Source organism: Ambystoma mexicanum, chromosome 6p, assembly GCF_040938575.1.
Source record: "Ambystoma mexicanum isolate Mex_15411 chromosome 6p, UKY_AmexF1_1, whole genome shotgun sequence".
NCBI lineage: Eukaryota > Metazoa > Chordata > Amphibia > Caudata > Ambystomatidae > Ambystoma > Ambystoma mexicanum.
In genome coordinates, this window is record NC_090935.1 from 385271905 (window position 1) to 385289745 (window position 17841).

The 17841-nt window shown below is 43.8% G+C and overlaps 1 protein-coding gene across 2 annotated transcripts in view; it reads right to left on the minus strand.

Moving 5' to 3' along the window:
- Positions 1 to 17841, minus strand: part of RICTOR (RPTOR independent companion of MTOR complex 2) — a 1615046-nt gene that overhangs the window by 1527014 nt on the left and 70191 nt on the right. For both annotated transcript variants that reach the window (XM_069627164.1, XM_069627163.1), the window contains exons 4-5: positions 11215 to 11279; positions 2692 to 2823 (exon numbers count right to left, since the gene is read on the minus strand). In XM_069627164.1, coding sequence (XP_069483265.1) covers positions 2692 to 2823; positions 11215 to 11279 — 197 coding nt within the window. The remainder of the gene's footprint in view (positions 1 to 2691; positions 2824 to 11214; positions 11280 to 17841) is intronic.

Sequence of the window (17841 nt, forward strand, 5' to 3'; positions counted from 1 at the left end):
AGCAAGAGTTAAGCGTGACAATATGGAGGAGCATGCCATCTTTGAAGGTCTTTTGGGGGGGTACGGGGGGCGTAGGGCACGGTTGTCGTCCCCCGGGTGTGGCAGAAGAGCCGGAGGGATAGTGGAGGGTGGCTGAGGAGCCAAGGGAGAAGGCACAGTGAGGAAAGGCAAGGGAGCCTGTGCGGAGGAGGAAGGCACAGCAGGCAAGGGAGCCTGTGCGGAGGAGGATGAAGGCCAAGTGGGCAAGGGATCCTATCCAGGAGGAGAGGTGTGGTTTAGGCGAGGCAAGAGCCTTTCAAAGAGGAGAAGGTTGGGTTAAGGACCCTGAACCATGATGGTTCCAGTATGATAGACATTAATGATGACCCTGGAAATGGCGAAGAGGTCAAGGTGGACCTCCCAGCGGGTGCCACCGTTAATGGGAGAAGAGGCGATAGGAATGAGAAAGGAGACCATGTGGAGCCCACAAGTTGGGTGAGGGAACGACAGAGAATGTCTGAGTCTCTCTGGTGGAAACCGTGACATAGCTGTCTGGGGAGGAGTGTGTCAAAGCTTCTGACAGATCTGCCCTTGAACCATGTCACTGTGGTGGCAGGCGAGCCAAGGCCGACAAAGGAACCGGGACAGTGAGGAAAGGCGAGGGAGCCTGTGCAGGAGGAGAGGGGGGGAGAAACAACAGGCAAGGAAGCATGTGCGCAGGAGGAAGGCGGCACAGCAGGCAAGGGAGCCTGTGCGGAGGAGGAAGGTACAGCAGGCAAGGGAGCTTGTAAAGGGGGAAGAGGTAAGGTTTGAGAGGCGAGGTTGGAGTCTGTCAAAGAGGAGAAAGTTGGGATGAGGACCCTGAACCATGATGGTTCCATTCCAATTGACATTAATGGTGACCCTGGAAATGTCGAAGAGGACAAGGAGGACCTCCCAGCGGGTGCCACCATTAATGGGCGAAGAGGCAATAGGAGAGAGAAAGGCTATCATGTGGAGTCCACAAGTCAAGTGAGGGAACGACAAAGAGGATGTCTGTGAGTATCTCTGGCGAAAGCCGTGACATAGGTGTCTGTAATTAGAAGGCCTGGGTTAAGTTTCTTCAGGGCAGATTTAGTGATAGGAGAGGGATAGGAAATAGAGAAGCAGTTAGAGAAGATAGGAGTGATAGCAGATGCAACAACACTGAATGCAGATGGAGCACAGGGAAACAGAAACACTATGTGTATTTGTGTTTATTTATTTGTATAGTGCACCGGGCCCGGCATCTGGGTGCTTTTCTTAGGCAGGTTACAGTTACATATATTTACATAATGTTACAAAGTCAACGGACAAAGACAAAGAAAAGTTAACAAAAGAAAATCTTTCCTAACAGCAAACAAATTCAAAATGGTTACATATATAGAGATTAACAGAATAATTAAGAAATTATATAGATGACAGTAAAACACAGCATTGCTGGATTCATGAAAGATTAATTTATTTGCAAAGTAAACTTTTATTGCATGTCAGATTAAAAATCTTTCTCTAGAGAAGGCAATGCTATTACATCGCAGTATATGTTGGTAGAATGGTTGGGCTTGCTGGCTATACAGGTCACACTTGATACAAGAGGGCAACCCCCGACTCTGAAGGGAAACTGGGGATGACTATATAAACACACAAAAGTTGTTCCCACTAGGAATAATTTGATACACTACTTATTCATGAGTTATAAATATAGATGGGCTATGCTGCATGACAAATATTATTGAGCAACCTTCTTGACCCCTTCCCCATTCATCAAGATTGGGAACAAAACCTTAAATGAAGCAAGTCTCATCAAATGTATTGGATAAGCATCAATATACCAATATCATGACTTAATGTTACAAAATATGTTTTTAATCAAAAAAGGGAAATCGCACAAATGGTACGAGCTGCAAGATATCAAATGAGATGAAGAAAATGTACGTTAATGATGCAAAACGCAACATACAACAAATCACAAATGTTTAAAGCACATAACAATTAGGAAAACTAATAAGATAGGCATGAAATTAACAGCCCCTGGATCTCATGTTGAGTGGGCTAAAACACAGGTCCCCTATTGACGTCTAACAGAGGCCTACTACTCCTAATGTGATGGAGGCCTATAGCAGCAGGGTATACGTGAATAAATAACTAGCAAAACTGACTGGGCCCTACAGCAGCCGAAGCGGATACAGAATCAATATCTTGTTTATGTTTAGTAGGCTCAGAAGAAAAAATGTCAAGTTGTAAACTACTAGTCAGGCACAGGTGACTCTCCTCCGGCATGAATGTCAATTCACTGACTGCAAACAGGGCAAATTTCTTATTTTTATTTGCCATGGGTGAATTATCTGTGGTTATAGAGAAAACAGTTCAAGGATGGTAGTTAGAACACAATATTAAACTAAGAATCCAGATGACATCCAATACTGACATTTCCACTTCTTCTTCAGACTGTTATAATTACAATTACCAATAGATGAACACAAACTCCAACAGAATACATTTTTGTATAATACTGCAAACGCATGACTTCATAATGTGGCTTGTTTTCGTAAAATTAAACCATTGCTAAACATGCATATTCCTTTCATAACCATCTTCTGTTCTAGAGAGCAAATAAAAGCTGCTCTTCAGTGTTCGAGACTACAGTAATGTAATAGTCAGTAAAAAACATTTATGCCCAAAGAAATTCATTACCTGGCAATCAAGTAATCTACTTTGAGCCTTAAAACCTTCTGAAGAATGCTGGAATCTCTTATGAGATATCGAAGTGCACGTAGTCCTGCTGCTCGCACTTCTTTTGCTTCATTCAACAAAGCTAATCGCAGACTACAAGAGAAAAAGGAAAAAATGATATGTAATACAAAAAGTGAAAAAAAACTATTGTATAGTTGGAGGGGTTACTCATACAGTCATTCTGCTTTACTTGTACAACTGTGGACACATGAAGATTGCATCACCTACCAGTGTGCCGAAAAGCACTGAAGGTATAGTGTGGTCCACTGCCTGCAACAAACACACCTTCATATTAAACTAGAGTGCCATGCACCGAAACAGTGCTTATGGTCTTTATGGCCAAGAACGTACAAGCTGCTAAACCTAGGCACTTCTTTAACACAAGTCTATAGCTACCGTTTCTGCTTTGGTTTTGGAGCCTTTACAACATCCCATTACTAAGCAGGAGGGGGCACAAGAAATAAAATGAAACCGTTATACAAAAAACGTTTATAGAACTAATGGGCCAAACAGCTCAACGGCTTCTGAAAGAGAGGAATCCAAGAAAAATGTTTGCCAAAAGCATGCAGTGTTGCCCATGTAACTTACGATGGCCAAATTCGATCCGTGGTTTTTCTTCTGTCTTTTTAGGCATCCCTAAACATTTAGCTTTTTCCCCCTTGGGTTTTGATCTCGGACCTCCTTTTGCAGTCAGAGGGACTTTTACCAAAGTTCCCCTACGACCGCAACCCATTTGTAAACAAAGTCCCCTGGTAGCCACAATAGCTCCAAGGACAGGGTGGTTTTTTAAGCTCCCCATGTTCCCCCTACGGTGATTATATCACCCACCATTGGTTATACGGAGTAGGCTGGTGACAGCTCTAATTTAGTTTTGGCTTCACTTGGGGCGCAGGCCGATTTACTGCATTAGTTGCCCAATGTACTTAATTGGTAGAAACTGGTGTAATAATGTATTCTTTTAAGTTCTGTTATATGGCACTTGTATAGCGCCTACTGCCATTGGTATGGCTTTGAAGCCTTGTGGGGTTGAACATCCAGAAGACCATAATCAGAGATGTAAGAGGTGAAGAAAGGATTTCTAAAAATGCGTGTGCGCACTGTCAGCCAGCATGAAGGCGGGCAGGGAGTGGCTAGGTCCCTAGCAGCAACCCATCAGGTGAGAGAATGGGTGCTGTGACAAACAGTTAGGTAAGTGGGATAGTCAGGGGCATCCGATTATATAACCGGCTGGTCCGAATTGCATGGGTCTCAGCTGTATTCTATCGGATGAGGAGATACGTGTTTTGGGTGTTTCTAATCGAGAAGTGTATATTTAGAGATATGCAGGTGAGTGAGTTGTGCCCGTGTTGATACGGTTGGGTTTCGTTGTGATGGTGTGCTTAACGTTCCATTTAAGAGAGAACACTTGGTTGGAGAACATCTTACAGAGCTTATCATAAAGGCTTGACTTTGATGCATTATTACTCAACCCTATTTCAGTGCAAGATTATGCTGTAGGTATTCTGGTCCTGTGTTGGGGAGTGCTCATTGGGTGGTCACATTGCCTTGAAGGTGGATCGATCAATCTGAAGTCAGTGAAGGACACGGAAGGCTGGTGCGATGTGTTATGTATTGCCTAGTGCAAGGAGGAGCCTTCGGACTGTGTTTTGTACCAGTTAGCGTTTTCTTAGTTGTGTTACGGTGACTCCTAGACATAGGGTGTTGCATAGTATAATAGCAAAAAGATGGAGACGATTGCAGAGACTGTGTGAGGGAAGGTCAGATAGGGAAATCGGCAGCAAAGAATGCAAATGTGTAGGTAGCAACGTTTTGTCAGAGTTAATGTAATGTGGTAGGATCAGGTCGGCGTCCATAGTCCAAAACGTGACGAAACCAATGTGACAATTTTGGTTGTATACGAATTGACTTTTTCACAATTGACCACAGGAGAATTGACCCAATTTAGAAGGTCAATTAGCACATATATCCGGGGGGAAACCTGCCGCAGCACCCCGTCCAATCCAAAAAAAAAAAACACAACTCCCCACCCAGTCCCCTTATATTATTTATAATCCGAAACCAACCCAATACATATTTAAAATAACTAAAATAATTTAAATGTCAATTGTGCAGAAGGTCAATTAGGACCACTATAATTCGGTCAATTGTGAAAAAGGTCAATTGTAAAAGGTCAATTTGGGTAATGCCACAATTTTAACGGTCCATTCAATGTTCAGCCCTCGAGGCACCTGAAGCACAGAGAATCGGGGGGGTGGGAAGGTTGGGAGCTGCAGCCAAGAAGAGTTGCTGACATGAAGGGAAGCACTTTAATCGTCGCCCCCATGACATAAGCTCAGGAGAACAAAGCAGTCGTGCAAACACACTGCTAAACTTCAGCAAAATTAAGTTCAAATGCTGCTGCAAATCATACTCCAGTGCCATCACCACATTACTGAACAACTCACAGGTATAGAGTAAAGGGAATGGGATAAGAGGAAAGGAGATCTTCCTCTTACTGTACTGTCAGGCCAGTGTATTGATGTCCAGCTGGATTCTCTCCATGTGATCGTAAGATAGGTCTTGGAAGCCACACAAGACCTGCCTAGAGGAAGAACGTTCTCTCTTGCATTTCCCTTGTTTAGAATGTTACTGTGCTGGTCAAACAATCACCCAAGAGACCGAATAACAGGCTCAAGCACCCCACTGGAGACTATAAGGACCATGTGGTGGTGGCTGAACAATGAGCCAGGATACATTCAGTTTAGAGGTTGTACTGAATACCTATGAGCAGTGCTACAGGTAAGGTATTTGAAGTGGGCGTAAAATAGAAGGTCCCATTTCCAATGGGAGTAATTAATAAGCAAGTAGATCTGTTTTGACTGTAAAACAGAAATGTGCTTGTAATATACATTTTTGCACCAAGTTATTCATACACTTTAAAATATAAAATTTGTATCTTTACAGATGTGCACTACTGGTACACTAGTGGTACAAACATATCCATGGAGCTGTGTGATTGAAAGGAGAGGAACACGCGCCTATGTGCCTGTTTCCCATTTATGTTGGGAGTATTTTTACTCTACATTTTTTTTCTGGGACTATTTGCCTGTGTTTAGGGAGTAAAAGTGACCGATACACTCCTTATCTGTACAGCTGCTTATGAGTACTACAGTGAACTGGGACATCTACATATGATTCGTGTCAGAAAAGGGCCACCATAAAGTGAAGTATTTTCCAATGTCCTCCACCTACTGTGGCATAAATCCAAATCATAATGTTCAACCTAATGTAATAAACTCTTGCCCCTCTCTGAGATTACCTAATCTACACAGGATCACAAGAAGGTTGCCAACAAGAAATTCCAACCACATACTTAAGTCCTGAACCTACGGGCTACCCTAAGCTATAAACACAAAATGCTCTAAGGTGCGGCCAACAAGAGTTCACAAATCCAACTCTTAAATTCCGAAACCTAGCCTAACCGAACACAACAGTACAGGTCTCCCAGGAAGCTCTTCAAGCGGTTACTCAATCTGGGCCAGTCTTCAGTCTAATTGCATTCCTAATGCCAATCAAGACCAAACTCTGGTTTCAGGATTCTCTCCTTAGTATTCACCTCAGCCTGTGGTGCTTGCACTTTCCTTTCTTGCAGCACTCCTGGCTGTACTTGTTGGGGCCTTCTCCAACCACTTATACTTCGGAATATCAGATGGTCTCTTTCAGACTTTAGTTTCAGGTTCCCAACTTTAACCAATTCTGATCTCTTGCAGACCTTGGGTTTTACAGCATTCACTCGCAGCCTCTTCCATAACTTGGGCAATAAGCTTTGCAGGGTGACAGGCTGCAGTAGAAAATAAGCTCCTGAACTCACTAAGTAAAGGACTGCAGCAACTGTGAACATTGTCGAAGAGGCCATAAGATTAAGAAGGCTGCTAACCAGGGATTGCACGATTCCTAGATGTCGAGGGACGTTAAAATCAGCATGTAAAGGTGCAGGACAATGGGTGAGGCAAAATGCATCTTTTTACTAAACGGAGGAGAGATCAAATCTGTTGGAGAAAATACAAACTCCAGGCGAATAAAAAAAAAAAAAAAACAATAACCGACGCAGATGACCAGGAATCAGAGATAATAAGGACTATAAACGAAGGGGAATGATTGTAGAGGAGGAGGAAGATTGGCAAAAAGGCAGAGAGGTTCAAATGGATCACTGGACATCTGGAAGAAAAGTATTCCTGAGCACCTAATCACAGGAGGGCAGGCTGAAGGCCAGAATGGGGTTAGAGGAAAGCCCTAAAGTAGACGCTACAAGGCAGAGTTAAAAAAAACGGAGATAAGCCTGAAAACAGGTCATGCGTAAGGCCTTGTGAAGGCAGAGAGACTGAAGAATGGTTCTGGTGGCAATTAACCCATAGAAGAGCTTTCCCAGGAGAACCTTTCTTTGTGTTGTGCTCATTCTACTAGACATCTCTGTAGCCTTTGACAGCACGGATCATCCTTCCCTCCTTCAAACTGTTTCCTTCCATGGCCTCAAGGACACTGCACTGAACTACGCAATCTTTTGTAATGGCTAATCCATCTAATGGAGTTGCAACACCTCCTTCACACCTCTTCCTGTGGAATTTAAAAGTCAGCCCAATGTCCATTCCTCGAAGGGAAACTCATTTCCTCCCGGGTTTCCCTACCTCCTCGCAGACAATACCAAGACCAACTCCCACCTTCCCCACTGCTGCAATTGCTGAACTGTGCAACCGCTATTCGCCACTGGATGACTATGCTGCCTCAGGCTCAACTCCTTAACCACGGCAGTCAGTTCTCCCAGCAACCAATGCCAACTCCCTTTCCTTCTGCCATTGCTTTGTCCCGACCTCTTTACCCATGGCCAGTAACCTTGGTGTTTTCATGGACAGCAACGTGATACTCTCCCAGTTCATGAGGTCTCCCGCAGCCAGGATCAACTTCCCAAACATTAGAAAAACCTATAGTGCTCTGCAAACAGAACTACTGCTCAAACCTACTTCTTTCTCTTACCCTCGAAGGCTGCTCTCCACAACAAAGTCCTCAACTTTAAAAGGAACTTCCTTTTCAACCTACCGGTTTCCACCCACCTCTACCCATCACTGCCACGGTTGCGATGGATTTATTATGGTGGACACTGAGACAATCAGAATAGCCAAACTCGCAAGGTAAGATAGCAAGGCTTAGTCTCAGGAGAGCTGTGAGATTGAGTCCACAGAGAACACCATCAATAATTCTAGTTAAACAGGTAAGTACACAAATATGCAATGTATAGGCCTTTGAAATACACACTAAGCAAGTAAAACCTGTAGGCAAATATTGCCACACACTTACTATAAAACAGATTTATATATTCATCCTTTCGTTGGAGAAAGAAAATATATGATTCAATAACCAGTGTACTACGATTAAGTAGTACAACGCACGAAATTCAGTGAAGACCCTTTTGAATAACAGACCAGATTCCCCTAACACTTAATGAGCCCAACCTTCACATAGTTTGGGGCCTCGTGCACTAAAGTTACCAGTGCCAAAGTTATACTTCTCAGATGGGTTTACTAAGAGATCAGATAATGCCAGTCGATAGGATTCAAAAGTCAAAAAGGTAAGTTAAGTTCAAGTAAGTGTTAAAATGGATTTTAAAATAAATCAGCCCTGGGTATAGGATTTTGGGAGGCCGCCCTATTATGGTGAACAGAGAAGACACTGAACAAGTAGCCAAACCCAATCAAGGTACGGTAGCAAAGCTGCCAGGCTTATTCTCAGGCAGGGTATGAGAGTGCTCTAGGGCTACAATGAGTTCACACAGAGCAGCATCAATCATTCTAGTTAGACAGGTAAGTATACAAATAGTTGATTAGGCCTTTAAAATACATGCTAAGCAGATATATACATTCACCCTTCGGAGAAATAGAATAGCATTTGATCAATGACAAGTGAAACAGTCCGCACGTGATGAGGGGGAAGCTGCTATGCACGCTACATTGGAGGGAGGGGATGCAGAGCAATTCGAGAAGTACATATTACTGACAGTAGGCGCAGCAGGTTTGGGTGGGTTGGGGAGTTCATGAGGAATATCTGGAAATAGATACAGTAATGTGGTAATGTACATTGTTGTGGCTTCAGGATAATCAGCATAGCTCAAAGTCCAACCCCAAGACGAATTGAGGCTTTGTTCTAAAATATATACTTCAGAAGGTAGGTTTAAGCCGAGATTGGTGATGCCAGCAGTTATAATGAAAAGTTAAAAAGTCTTCCACTAGATGTCAGACTATGCAGAGCATGTGATCCAAGCAGATCCACAAGCTCCAGAAACTACATTACCCTTCAATACAAAATCACAATCCGAACACTGTAGACATGGGTAGGTGCTACATCTGTGGTGTTCTTCAACTGTATATTTCATGCCACTCTTTAACATGTACCTAAGATGTTTGCTCCTGGTATATGCAAATAATGGCGCCTCTATACAAGTGTCCCAATGTCTTGTCCTCTGAAAATACATGGCAATGTTTATGCATTATCTTCTTGATCCTCTGAGTTAGGGCACTAGCCACATTTACAAGACATATGCGGTAAACGTGAACGAGCACACTAGAAATAACAAATTGCAAAATTATATTTGCGGTCACCAGCTTGTCTTTAGGCGCATATAAAAAGTAACCAAAAATCCAAAGTGTAAGTGTAACAGGCTAGGGTGAAACACAAGTACCCTAGTTGCACTAGATTCTTAAAGTGCTGTGTGCAATGTTAAAAAGTTACAAAAACGAACAGTTTTGCAGTACTGAACGACCAAATCAGTTTCCCCAAAACAAATTAGCAAAAGGAAAGGGAGATGACGTGAAGGCTTTACTTCCCTCCCCCCCCCCTCAAAGTCAGAACATACAGCACTGGTCACCTGGCTACCCTCTGATTTCGGGCACAGGTCCATAACCGTCCGGTTGCACACCCACACTGCCTCCCGGCAACCCTTGCACTTGGGTCTGTATCTGTAACCCGAAAGCCCCCCACCTGCACTTTTGGACACCTGCTGTCTGCATTTACCCTTGCACCCGCCACCTGCTGGCCGCACTTCTTGTTATTGTTTTGATCCCCTGTACAGCACTGCCCCTCTCCCCTGGCACTTTTCTCCTCCCCCATCCCCTACGCTTACGCGATCTAAATGTCATTTGGCCTAGTAAGATTGCGTTTTCGGTCCTCCCTCTGTTCCCCCTTCCTTGCCTCGTCGTGCCTTAAAACACTTGTGTATAGGCGTGTTACAAATACCATACCATATCAAAACATGTTAAAAAGTAAAGTAGAAAGATTAGGGCTCCATAGAAACTATGGAGGGAAAGCTGCCAAATGAGAAATCTTTCCCAACACCCACATGTTTGAAAGCTTAATAGCTTAAGTGGTCAACTCCCCTGCTGGTTGCCATTCTTTGTTCTGCTTTGCAGCAGAGGACAATAAAGATGCCCATGGATAATCTCCAGCTCTCAGAATCCAGACACAAGCACAAGCTGATTGTTTGCACAATTATGGCCTTCACCCTCACAGCTCCATGTTGCCTCCCCACATAAAAAGTAAATGGTAGCACTGGTGGCTGGAACAAAAGGCGGAGAATGTATATTCTCGCCCGCTGCCCCAGCCACCCGATTGGCCAATGGCCCATCCCCGGGTGTGAATATTCATTAATGAAGCAACTGTTTGCAGAAAGAGCAGAATGGCAAAGTTCAGTCCACACCCAAGCATTCAAGACAGAGTATATGCAGTTGGTTGCCAGAAAAAATCCTCATATGAAAGCCACCTCTTGCTTACTCTTGCTTACTTTGCGTGCATGGCATCAGACAGCATCAGACAGTAATATGGGAGGGTTGAAAACCCTGTTAATGGAATTTTAAAAAAAACAGAGTGTGCACAAAGTACTCCCGCTATGCGAAAACCGAGGACAGGAGTGGGTGGTTGGCCTCCAAAGCATGCAAGATGCAAGATGCAGGTTTGTGCAGAGGCATATTCTGTGCAAGATCTCATGTGTTTCTTTTATGCCGCACAACATAGTGCACCAGTCACATTGAGGCGGCATCCCAAACATTTGGAGGAAACTAAACACCCTAAACTATTCAATAACATCTTCTTGTCTAATATAATAAAATATGACTAGTGCTTGCATATGAAATATTTGAATCAATGTGTCTTAAGCAATTGTTGGTGTTTAACCGCTACTATACCACCCGATTGAGGCCAAACCGTTTAGCCATCAGGTCATCTTCACAGACCTATTTCACTACTTCTCTTCCCCGTCTACATACTTCGATCAAGATCTAAGCTTTGAAGCAGTGAAGACCCTTGCCAGCCCCATGTGTAAAAAAATGGACAATGGTTTTTTAAATGGATACATCATTCAATTCTATAAAACATTTGCTGCAATAGTTACACAATGTTTCAGAACCAACAAAAATACATTCCTTACCACATGTGAACAGTTCATGTGCAGCATACACTTACCATATAATGATGTCCTCATAAGTAAAACCCATTTTTTCTTCACTGTGACCAACATTACAGACAAGCTGTAAAGAAAAGGACAGGTCATGTTTTCAAATGACATTTTTTCATAGTTAATAGAATCATTTATAGATGCAGCTTTTTAACTGAATTAAAAAAAATCATACAAGAACAGTCAGCTTTAACAGTATATTTACGTTGAAAATAAAAGTAGCATTGCTAATGATTCATCTGCTAAAAGTCAGACAACATAAGCAAGATTGCCTACTGTTGATTTTCACTAGGAGGGCAAACATGCCCCCAGAGAATATGAGCAACCAACCAAGATCTATGCCCCCACATCTGGAAATTGTACTTTTTAGAGCACCTTTTACAGCCAGAATTTGAAAAAAGATGTGTAAATTGATCTCAACATCTACGTTTGTTCCGCGACAGTCACCTAATCTACTGGACTACCTTGCAGCTTATGGCTTTGGGGATTGTCGGTAAGCTTTAAAGAATTCAACATTACAGGTGGATCCCGGATACTGCTCAAGGTCACTTCATTAGCAAAAGTGCAGTTTGCAGTGCATGGCTCAAAAGCAATCGTGTTATCTCTTACAGCAGTGACAATGCATGCAGTCTCATTCGGGAAGTACAGTTGAAGTGTAAACTCCTCCATGGGGCAAAGTGTGGTTTCTGGCCCTATTGCTGCTTTGGGGGGGATAGGGCGCGAACCCGAGAAGTGAGGTCCAGCCATATCTTGTTTCCTGTAGGGCTCGGGGGCAGTTAGCCTGAATATTATCATGTTCCCCAGACTACCATCCAGAACTTCCGGTATATGATGTAATAGGCATCCCACTCTCCCACAAGCAATCATTCAAGGAACATTTTCAAAGGCTGGGGATAGAGAAATTGGGGGATTTGGTAACAGGCAGATTCAAGCAATGGAATGACCTGCGAGCACAGGGAGAACATAATGATGTGACCCTGCTGCACTATTACAGCCTTAGAGGGATACTGAGGGCGAAATGGCCGAATTTCCCAGTGGTCCCTGTGGTGCATGAAACCCAATGCTATGTGCTCCAACCGACAACAACAGGAAAACTGGTGGCCACTATTTATGCTATGTTTAGAAGCGGCAAGGGAATACAGAGGCAGAGATTCATGGTTCTGTAGGAAGCCTCCTTAGAACCGACGATGAGCCAGGCGCAGTGGAAACCGATTTGTATGCAAACAAGGAAGATTTCGTTTAACGCTAGATATAGACTAGTTCATTACAAATTTCTGCATCAGGCCTACTATACCCCACAAACGCTGAGTAAATACTACCTGGAGAAAGTGATAGCTTGCAAAAGGTGTGGTAAGGGGCTAGCAGACTTATCACATGGCTTGGGACTGCCCGCACGTTAGGTCTTATTGGGAAACTGTTGTGGGTTTTTCTCCAAAAGAATCTGCCATGAATATCATTCTTCTAATAACCCTATCAATGTCCCCAGAGGTCCATTGAGAGGTACTTGGTATGGACACCGGGTTCTGAGGTGTAGGCTGACCCTTGTTCCGCAAGGCCTCGTTTATGGTATCCTCTCCCTGAGAAACCAAGTGTTTTTCCCTGTAAAGTGCGCTAGAACTCTCCTTATGAGAGTGATGGCTCTTTGACGAGTGTTTCTTTGAATATGTTGCCTTAAGTAATGTTTCAAAGACATGCTTTTGTACCAAATGGGCTATGCTTCAGCTTTTGGCTGGTTTCGACTTTTGGGTAGACTGTAGAACCTCTGCGGTAGTGAGGGTCGAATCCGCGTCTTCCGGAGTTCAGTTGATGGTTTTGTCATGGCATCTGCATCGTCTCTCGACTTTGGGGGCCTGTCGTGTGGCGATTGGGACTTTGAGTGCCCAGAGGACAGGGAACTGGTGGACCTCCCCCTTGACACAGTGTGCAGTCATGCGGACGACGTTGCAGTCGCGTCTCGGCCCTTGGGGTTCAGTGCGGGCTGTAGTGTGAGTTCTGCTGCCACCGAGTGTCGTCCCCGTAACAGAACCGCCGGCTTGTCTATTGGGGTTAGGGGCTAGAACTTGGGAATCAATCGGTTCCCCTTCGCCTTAGTCATCTGAAAAGTCACTGGAGGCACCCTCCACGTCCATGGCGGCCTCGGCCTGCATGGCGTGATGGGCCCAGCGCTTGCTTTTATGCTCCTTAAGTGTTTTCGGGTGGAAGAGCTTACACACTCTACAATGGCACTCGTTGTGGTCCTGTGCTAGACAAAGGTTGCACACCCGGTGCTCGTCTACCATGGGGAACTTTTTATAACAACTTGGGAAGAATTTAAATGGAGTGTTTTCCATTGTTAGAAGGATTGGCAGCCTGGCGAGAATAGAGAGGGTAAAGGGGAGCAAGCATTCTCTTAAATCCCTAACAAATGTCCAGCCCCCACTCTCCCTACTGTCTGGCCGAAGGCCAAAGGGGTCCATCGAATCAAGGTCTTTGTCGGACAGTAATTCTTGTCACCACTGAAGATGTTGTCGGTAGGAGAGAAAGATTAAACAAACTAATTTGACATATAATCAAATGGCACTTGCCGAAATAGGAACTCTGCGATTAAGCGTCCGTCTATGATGGCGGGAAAATCAATCTGAGGGGCCTCGACGCGTGAAGCACATGGTAACAGTGGACGTCACATTAGGACTAGTATTACTGGCATGCCCTGTCGACATCCCTTTTCGAGTTTCGAAAACAACAACTAAAACTTTGCAGCTTCCACTAGATGTCGACGTATGCATAGCATGTGATCTAAGCAGATTCCACAAGTCTCAGAAATGTGTATATTTTTTTAAAGACATTTTTTTTTTTCGCTATCATTGTTACATTATAAAATACCTCTCTGAAAATGATTTGGGCAAAATCACTGGATACCATTGGTCCCCTGTGATAATTTATATTAGCCCTTTTAAGGCTTGTGATACTACTCAAATGTTTTACCTAACTTCAGCAACCTCAGTGTATATGCATATGACCACTGTTTTGAACTCTAAAGTGATAGGAGACCCATTTTGGCATTACTAAAATGGAATATTGTTGATAGTGATTTTACTTACCAGTCGCATGTTGAACAGCAACTCTCTTGGGTTTAATAAAAAGTATATTTTTGCACTTAACCGTGTGAACCTCTTAGATCCATAGCAAACTGTGCTCTTGTTAACTGTACTTTACACCAAGCTAACCTTCTCCGCAGTCTAAGCTAGACTGCTAAATCACTCTACCTTTGCGGGTTTGGGAAAGGACTTAAGTGTAAGCTGGTTAACCTTTGTGTTGGCTTCCCAGAACCATTCACCAGAGTAGGTTCTGGAAAGATCTCTTAACAACCAAGTTCCCAGTTACTCAGGCAAGTCTCGGCTAGCTGTGTGGGAGGGGAGGTCGTGTCTACTGGTTGGTAGCAGCCTCTGCATAATTCAAGTGGGGTACAGCCCGATTTAATTCAAGATGTCCCCCATGGAACACCCGTTTACATCCATTCATGACTCCAAAGGAAAGACTTTGCTCAAATGATGCTAAAATTAGATTGGATGCTTTTGAGAATATGATCTGGCGTTCAAATCTAAATCAGAACCTGAGACAAAGCCCAGGGATAAGCCTGGATAACTGTGGCTTTCCCCTCCCCCCCCATTGTTTGGATGGTGTGGCATAGGATCAACAGCACACAAAAGTCATAAGACTATAATACCTTTACATTAATTCGCTAGGATGGAGTAGGAAATAAAATAGTACATGGTAAACTGATCGTTTGAGATGAAACGGTAGTGATTCTAGTTTTGGACAGGGTCATTATCACCATAGGAGCCACTTTGGTACCTGAGCAGAGCAACATAAAGAGCAGTTGGCAGGAACAAAAGAAAATTAAAAAAAAAAAAAAAAAGAAGAATTTTTACAGCAAGGCACATCCAAGATGGCACCCAAGAGAAATGTGAATCTAACCATGAATCATTTGTAATTCCTGCCTCATTTTCCATGATCACTCTCAGCTTAGGCAAGGCAGCGATGGTTTGGGTTATGGAGAAATTCTCTGAATCATTGGGAAGCACAAATGTGCAGCATGTACTCCCAGTTTATTGGCAAATCCCTCCCTCCATAGACGTTAGGTCGACGATGTAGCAATTTTGTAAAGTTGTGAGACTCGGGGCCCACAGCTATTCTTTGACAGCACTGAACGGTGACTCGGATGAATTGATGACAGTAAAAGTTTATACCTAGTCACCTGGGGCCACTTGGCATTTGCTGTGGTTTGGACACCCAGTGCCAGGAAAGAGGAGAAGAACGTTTCTATAGGACTATACAGTCGGTACTGCTCAAGATTGTCTATTAAAGCCTTCGATGATGCCGCCGATAAGTAGTTATGACGCTTAGTCCGTTGCAATAGTTCTTGTTGTCGAATAAAGTCATTGATTTGTCCATATGTGATGATGAAGGTGATGCACAGGGGGACAAAGCGGGCACAGATGTGACTTTGGGCGGGGCAGGACCAAATGTTCTTCAGGGATAAATAGGATTTTCCATCTGACACCCCATAAGGTTGCAGCATTAGCCCGTTAAACTATCACCGGGCGACAAAACAACAATCCCCATTCCTTCCCCCCCCACCCCCCCACCCCTCTTGAGACCTCTGTGGGCATTTTTGAACACATTTAGTTCGGAGCATTGATGTCTGTGTTATTCTATGGGCACACTTTCCTCTGCAATCTCACTTGTGCATTTATGACATTGTCTCTTCTAGCCACATAGTAGGGACATTTTCCAACTCTTGACATTGATAATTCTCCGACTATACACCGTCTTAAGATGGCCACAGTGTTCAACCGTCATTTCCTAACCCTTTATTTATGCTAGAGATAGATGTAGGAATTCTTCGCTGCACGTTCCTTAGCAACTACCTAGCGTTGGGTTCGTGTTAGAGCTGCCTTCCATAGCAGTTCCCACTGAACGCAGGTATTCAGGACTCCATCGATCCTTGGCACTCCACCGACTCAAAGTCTGCACACTGCATCCGAGGTAAGGGGTGTTGCTAGGCCGCCCCTGGGGAGCCATTACTTTCTATTTTATGACTGTAGGTACAATGATGGTCTTTTTTTACCGTTGCCTCCAGTAGCGAGTGTCCAAGATTCCGGCAGCGTCCATTTGGCGGTTTCTGGCAAGACCACGGACACATCTGCATTCTTTTGCGCATCTACGAGTGCCTTTAACAATGCTCCCAAGGTACAGAGTCTCACTTTTCTCTTTATTTGAACAGTGTTAACACCAGCGTGCTACACGTATCTCTTATTGATACAGTAATCGTTCTCCAGATACCAAGGGCTGACACGGACGAGTGACAGCGTGCCTAGTCCACTTCACGAAGGCTAGAAGGAGCACTCAGACATTATTCTCTCCTGATAGAGCTGATTAGGTACTTCTGAGTTTCTACCATTATGTATATTCTCTAACTCCACTGCACCCATTTATTTATTTCTGAGTACGGCGCGTCGATACTAGAATATGCATGGTTTGCATTTTTTCCACATCCCCAGGACCCCGGATACACTGAGCCTTCGCTGTTCATCCAACTATTTCTTTGCATAGAGGCGACAGTCAGCAGCACGCACTTTGCGGGGTCGCAAGGTTAGCGTCATACCTCTACATCCTCTTGTGGTTCTATGGTGTTTATCTCTCCCACAGCCCATTCTGCTAGCGACTTAAAAGCCACCCTTCTGCCTTTCCTTGCAGCACCGCTTTAGGAGCATTGATTTCCTCCTTTGAAAACTCACAATTTGGAGTTATTCGCCCCCACAAGAACCGTTATAAGGTAATTGGCTGCCTTTCTATGGTTCACTTACCATTTAGGTTTATTTTAAATATTTACGGCATTTGTTGCTGATTATGTTTCTTTCTCATTTTTATCCTTGATAAGTCTTGTGCTTGGCCCACACTAACGAAAGGAATTCTATCTGACTCCTCTCCTGAAGAAAGTTCTGTATTCATGACAAAGAACTGAAACATGTCAATAATATCAGAGTTCCTAAATTGAACTATGTTTAAAACCATCGCCTTTTGTACAAAGCGATTGAACCATTGATTTAGTACTTACCTGTTTTTACCTTTGTTCACCATCAGACCAGTTTGTTTTTATCTTCCTAGTTTACACAGTGTGAACATTATAGATTACATATTTGTGCTCGATTGTGATTAGGTTGTCACATGTTGATTGATTTAATACTTGTTTTAACTCTGTTCCTTTGATTAAACTGTAGTGTTTTAGTATTTTTTCCTAGTAGTCCTACCTACTTTTGCATCCTTAGCAATTGTTTTCACTAAGACCTGTCTACTGTCTATCCTTACCCGGATTAGATAGAACCAGATACTTAAAAGTGTTAGTTGTTAGGGGTCACCTGGGATTCCTCCCTTAACCCTTGGTTACAGTCGGGCAGGTTTTTGGATGGAAAGCAAAACAGGTGGGTGCACCAGAGGAACAATCGACCGGCTTAAGCGGCAGGTAGAGTTCGACTCCCTCTGCCACCTCCGGCCAGCACCGAGAATAGTAGACGGCTCAACATGCTCCTCAAGGGATCCATCAAGGTATCCAGTAGCGGGGAGAACATCCAAAGTAGCCTGACTATTCAAGA